The sequence below is a fragment of the Salminus brasiliensis genome, chromosome 4, assembly GCF_030463535.1.
Source record: "Salminus brasiliensis chromosome 4, fSalBra1.hap2, whole genome shotgun sequence".
In the NCBI taxonomy this organism is placed as follows: domain Eukaryota; kingdom Metazoa; phylum Chordata; class Actinopteri; order Characiformes; family Bryconidae; genus Salminus; species Salminus brasiliensis.
In genome coordinates, this window is record NC_132881.1 from 27408598 (window position 1) to 27414921 (window position 6324).

At 40.1% G+C, this 6324-nt stretch overlaps 1 protein-coding gene across 2 annotated transcripts; it reads left to right on the forward strand.

The window, feature by feature from the left end:
* The first annotated feature begins 791 nt into the window (after positions 1-791).
* cfd (complement factor D (adipsin)) lies at positions 792-4436 on the forward strand. 2 transcript variants are annotated; one of them, XM_072676873.1, is made up of 5 exons: positions 792-948; positions 1886-2033; positions 2470-2608; positions 2704-2952; positions 3987-4436. In XM_072676873.1, the coding sequence occupies exons 1-5, from the start codon at positions 891-893 to the stop codon at positions 4134-4136; spliced, it is 744 nt and encodes a 247-aa protein (XP_072532974.1). In that variant the 5' UTR covers positions 792-890; the 3' UTR covers positions 4137-4436. The 2 variants fall into 2 exon arrangements, with proteins under 2 accessions (XP_072532974.1, XP_072532975.1); XM_072676874.1 differs by having other exon boundaries at positions 1889-2033.
* Positions 4437-6324: the final 1888 nt, after the last annotated feature.

A 6324-nucleotide genomic window follows, 5' to 3' on the forward strand; every position in this document is an offset into this window, starting at 1 on the left:
TGACACTAAGGCTGGCCCAGCAGGTGGGGACAAAAACAACTTCCAGCCCTGCCCTGCTTCCTTCAGATCTTTTTTAAAGCATGCATTCAGGTTATTCAAATGAAGTGTTGCAACCATGTAATGTACCCACTCCAAGTTTGAAGTTGCTTTCTTAAAGTTTTGTCCAGCCAGCAGCATTGCTGTCCATGCCCCATGCACCCATGATTTTGATGATTTTTTTTAGCTGTATAAAAATAAACTAAAGCATCAGTCACTGGACTGACAATGGAACGACACAAAGCTCTGCAACTTAGAAATGCTCCGGTGAAATTCTGAATTTCTACAACTAATAGTGAGATCTTCAGGCAGATTCGTCTCTAGAACCTTTTACTGTCTGTTACAACACAGTCACATCTCCTCCAGTGAGGTTGTTGTGAGATTGTTGAAGTGAAACATGGAAATCAAAGTTGTAAACATGCTAAAACTCATCCCCTAAATACTTGGTAATCTAGATAACGGACGGTTTCTACACAGCTGCTACAAGAACATGTTGACACTGGCCCAAAGAACTGTCTCTGTATGTGTGCGTGGTTTTTGTGTGTTATGTAAGTGATTGGTTTTCAACTTTGGCATTAAATAATAGGTGTCAAGAGTACTGAAAACATCTGGATGAGTAAACTGGAACAGATAGGGGTGATGGGGGTGTGGCAGGAGAAATCTGATCGAGGGTAAGCCTCTGCTCACCATCTTCTTGATGTGGGAGGAGAAAAGGATTGGTTTACAAGAAATTCAAATTTTCCAGTAAATGTAGACCTCTGCACCTACACACAGCCGCAGCCCCAGAACCCGCCTATATAAGGCGAAGGTCTTGGGTCTCCAAAGTAGGGAGGAAGCAGGTTAAGCTGTTCATCATGGATTATCTTTGGGTGATCTTTACCTCAGCTTTACTCTATGCATCACTACTACCTGGTGAGTACTACTTGGACATTACACATGAATACATGAATACATGTTTTCTTAAAATCTGGACATAGTGAGTTTAGAGTTTGGTTAATAACTTTTTTTTGAGATTACACAATTCTGTTAACAATCTGGGACGGCCAAGGTCAACATATTCCTCCTATAATATAGTATAGGCATGCAATACTGTTAAGAACGTATTAAATACTAAATTATGTCATGCTAGACATTCTGTAATAGAGGTCATAGGAACAGAGCTGGAACATGTACCTTGCAGAAAGCTAGTGTGAAGTGTGCATCACCGTTTACAAATGCTTTTATTGGATGCACCTTATGTGTTCTTTAATACTGTAATAACTGGAACTAGCAAATTGAAGACTTTCATTCTTCACTATATGTTCAAATGTTTGTGGATACCCATTTTAATGAATGCATTTACCTACGTTTGTTGCACCTATTGCTGACGAATGCAAATGTACACACACAGCTTGTCTGAGCAGAGGTACTGGCAATAGAATAGGACTCTCTGGAGCAGATACACATGAACTTCTTAGCACCATGCCCAATGCCAGGCTAAGGGCTTAAAGCTTCTCCCCAACTGCAGCACTGAGCTGTGGAGCAGTGGAACTATGTTCTCTGGAATGATGGAGCTCCGTCCAATATTTTGACAAAAAGGAGGGGGATGATTATCCAACATCCTGACCTAACTAAAGCTCTTGTCGTTGAATGCAGTCAAAATCTGGTAGAAGGCCTTCCCTGGACAGTAGACACAGTTGCTCCAATAATGGCAGAATAAACATTTTTAATACCCTTGATTTAAGAGGATACAACAATTAAGCAGGTGTCCCAATACGTTTGTCCATAGACGGCACCATATGTTCTGTATATTTTGTGTTTCTCTCTTTTGTTCAACATTTAAAATGACATGCTTCTTTGTTCCTCTGAGAAGGTGATTGCATCACAGGAGGCAAAGAGGCTCCAGCACACTCTCGCCCCTACATGGCCTCGCTGCAGCTGGAAGGCAAACACTACTGTGGTGGATTTCTGATCTCCAGCGAGTGGCTCATGAGTGCTGCGCACTGCTTCCAGGATGAGTAAGTTCAATAATGAAGAACTGGGACAAGCCTTAGAATTTCTATCTATTATCTTTGCTTTATGAAGCTGCTTTACCTGTTTTGGTTTCATATTGCACTCTTAATAGTGCAATGGTGGTTGGTGTGGCGCAACAGATAACACCACCACCTACCATTGCGTTACAACAACACCATGTGGGAGACCAGGGTTCGATTCCCGTTCTGGGTGACTATGCTGCGCTACACCAATAAGAGTCCCTGGGCAAGACTCTTAACACTACATTGGCCCACCTCTGTAATACGAGTACCCTTGTAAGTCGCTCTGGATAAGAGCGTCTGCTAAATGCCATAAATGTAAATGTAAATGTTAATAGGTTTTTCAAAAATGCATGGTAAAGCAGGTAAATTCAAAATGCATGCCATACGTTTAATATGCATCATTTCTTTGCTACTACAGCACAGGCTTTAAGGTGGTATTAGGTGCTCATTCCCTATCTGAAGCAGAGGACACCAAACAAACCTTTGACATTGCTGCCTACTATAAACACCCTGATTTCAACTCCAAGAACTATGACAATGACATTGTTTTGGTCAAGGTAAAGTATGCAAACTGTATAATTGAGGGGGAGGGCAACTCTAAAGCTATACATTGCACTGTATATTGAATGTCATGGTTGAATTATGTTGGCAGCTAAATCAGCCAGTCACAGAGACTGTTGCGGTAAAGCCAGTGAAGTTCCAGCAAGCAGGTGGGAATGACCCCGACACAAATGCTGATGTGGACACCGCTGGATGGGGCTCAAACAACAGGGGCCTCCGACCAGACAAACTGCAGGAGCTGACCGTTTCCATTTTGCCCAGATGGCGCTGTAACTCTTATGGCGTAGCCTTCACAAAAAACATGTTCTGTTCTTCCAAACCACGCATGGACACCTGTGATGTGGGTTTGACTTCCTAGTCTTAAATAGGAATTCCTCCAAAATTTAATATGTTTAGTTGTTTTCTTTACAACAACAATGCATACAAACGTTTTCTGTGAATAAAAACGACATTCAGTACTGTAGAGTAGTATGAGAATCAAAGACCAAATCCACTGCTACATATGCAGCACAGCCTAAAACAGCTACCAAAAAATGCTACCATTAATTACTCCTTACATGTTAGCTACTAATGGTGTAACAGAACACAAAACGCACAGATCAGATCCTTATTTGGATCAGCAAAAAAAAAAAAAAAAAAGAAGAAGACAAGAGTTTCTGTTTGCAAGCATTTTATGATTCTGCTTCATTTGTATTAGTGACTTTTATTTTGACAGTCATTTTTGTTTGTTTGTATTAGTGACTTTTATTTTGACACAGCCTGTTTGTGATTTAGTGGTTGGGTTGAGTGATTACCTCTCTCTTGCGCTGTTTTTTTAAAAATTTTATTTCGTTCCACGTTAAAGATAATAGTGGAGTCCATCATTCTGAGGTTGACCCACTTGAAGACTCCCACTCCTCCCACTAATATACCTCTGCTCTCCAATCACACACCAGAGTGATGCCATTGCAGATGTGTGGCTGTTCTCGGTGTGTTGCTTTCTGGCTCTTGTTCAATGCAGCTCTGCCAGACTGAGCAAATTATTACTGTAAAAAGTAACAGCTGCAGTAAAACTGTATCCCACACTGGTATGGTTAAATGCTGGCAATTAATCTGCAGTTCATGTGCAACCTGAGCCATGGGGGCAATCTGTGGCAGATAATTTGTGATCTGTTACACCACAACATTTTACTAAGCACCGTAACAGCAAAAACATTGCGTGAGAAACACTTTGACTATGCTAGGTGATGCATAAAGAGAATAATCTTGCTTTTGGTGGAATTCCTTTTTGACAATTGTGTTTACAGTGTTTAGCACTTGTATGCATACTATGTATATACTGTAATGGATACTGATTACTCTTTCTCTCTTCCCTCTACTATTCCTCTTTAACAGGGTGACTCTGGTGGCCCCCTGCTCTACAATGGCATTGTTGTGGGAATAACTTCAAATGGAGGAAAGAGTTGTGGTTCCACCAAGAAGCCTGGTCTCTACACTATAATTTCTCACTACAACACCTGGATCACCAGCACTATGACCCAGTAGCATGTCATAAAATTTTTGTTATGATTTGTTATCATTGTGTTACCTAAAACATTTGACATACTCTGCAGCGTAACTATATTGTAATCTCATATAAGCAGTAGCTTCTCTTCGTTTTTCTTCGTTTCTCGTACTATTGCACATTTTCTTCATTAACTGATGTTAACTGATGTAAGAGGATCTCATTGCTGATTTTTTTAGAAACATAATTGCATTATGCAATCATCCTTGGGTATTTCCTTTGTACTTGCTGTTATGCAATACTGTGCACGTCCATTCAAAATAAATGTTTATACATACAAACATTAGTGACGTCCTCTCAGTGCTACTTCTCTATCCAGGATATTCCACACTTGTGTTGCAACAGGTTATTATAAAATATGTCTGCTGAACCCTTAGGTAAAGGATTCTTAAATAGTTCTTTAGTGAAAAGACCCACTAGAACTGAAAAACCACTTCAATTCTTTAATGGTTTTTTGCTTGTGTACTTGGTTCTTCGTATAAAAGGAAAGTCTCTAGGAACAACATTTTCAGCTCTACATAGAACACTTTTTTGCTAGTGCGGACCACACCCTGAGATGGGAGGAGAGGGTGACTCCAATAAGACCAATAAGAATAATTTTGACTTGGAGTCTGCTTCGGTTTTCCTGTGGTCCACGTGTGAAACCGGACTGGTCTAGTGAGTGATGGAAGAAAGGGATGAAGGCGGGTGCAACGTTTTTCCAATGCAGCATTGAACTGAGAAGTGGGGGTATATAAGGGGCTTGAGGACCAGGAGGAGTTCAGGGTGTGGTCCTTCTCCCAAAAATTTGTTATGTCTTAATTCCATTTTGTGTAGTTGTGAAAATTATTAAACAAACCATTAGCTATGAATTATTAAAAGCTTCTGATCATAATTGTCAGATAGCTCAAATCAAGCAAGGATGCATAAAAAAAATTGCTGCATATTTTCTGCAATTTGGTTTGGTTACTTTATGTCAACCAGTTCTGAGCTGGCACTGGCTTTATAAAACTGGTTCTTAAATGAGTTCTAGATGAGTCAGTCACATTTTCATCCTCATCCCATGGCTTAGTGTATTCATGACAAATGGTCCCCAAGGCTACACCCCCCCGCCTCCCCCTCAACATCACCCCTCTGTCATGGGCTGCAAATGAGAGCCAGGTGCTTTAGGATATGAAATTACTGTTCTGTATAGGATTTTCTTTGCAACTGAGGAATGATCAATCTACAGATATTTAAGGTGAATGCATCAATATTTATAGGGTGGATGCTGTAAAGAGAGATTCAGGGAGGGCAACAGAATTTAGTGCAGACAATTATTAGCGTTATGATCAAATGTTCTTTTGATCATTTTTAATGACATTTTTAATAACTTTTTTAAATAACATTTTTATTATTGACAGGTCAATAGGGAGTGTAGCAGTTTTGCTTGTGGATGTTGGATGTGGAAGTTGTTTTTTAACACAGACCTTTCAGTTAAACAAACAAAAACAAAAAACAAACAAACAAGGCTGCTTTCTGAAGTACCACCCACACTGGTCAAATATTGGGAAAGTCAATCTGTAAGGTTGGCTGTGTCCATGTGCTTGGCAGTGATGTGAAGACAGATCAGCAAACAAATCTAGACGCCCTTATCTAGCCAGCTTCACATGTATGAAGTTCCTCTTCCATTTTGCACTTCTTAATTAATTTCATAAACAGCTTCATAACCAGTCCTCGCAGTCCATAAACCAGACAATGAAGCATCCTTAATGTCCTTAATATCTTAGTTAATCCTTAATATCTTAGGTAACAGAAATAAACATGTTCTTATCAAAGATAGATATAAGACATATAAGACATAACAGACTATGGAAACTCATGCCTACATTTTTATAAGGAGATCATAATCTTTAAGCCATCAGCAGCTGTGGAATGTGCAGACATCTGCACTGGGGAGAGGGGCTGGAGTTACTGCAGAAGTTATGTTTTTCAAAACCTGTACAAATTTCAGTGTGCAGTCTTTAACGTATTTTCCAAAACACCACAGTGCTTATCCACTGTCTTGCGTTAAAATCTGCAAGTAAAAAGTTGAACATCGCTCGCTTCTCCGGTTACAGCTGTAAAATAAGGCATTGTTGGAGGATTGCGTTAGCCACTGCCCGAAGGCATACGCCACTTTGGTGGCGGGGGCAATGGAGCAAAGACCCT

What these genes read in the sequence shown, in the direction of transcription:
- cfd (XM_072676873.1), top strand. Translation starts at nt 891, where the DNA reads ATGGATTATCTTTGGGTGATCTTTACCTCAGCTTTACTCTATGCATCA. An exon ending in GCGCACTGCTTCCAGGATGA is followed by an intron (nt 2,034 to 2,469) that starts GTAAGTTCAATA and finishes TTGCTACTACAG; the next exon opens with CACAGGCTTTAAGGTGGTAT. An exon ending in ATGACATTGTTTTGGTCAAG is followed by an intron (nt 2,609 to 2,703) that starts GTAAAGTATGCA and finishes TTATGTTGGCAG; the next exon opens with CTAAATCAGCCAGTCACAGA.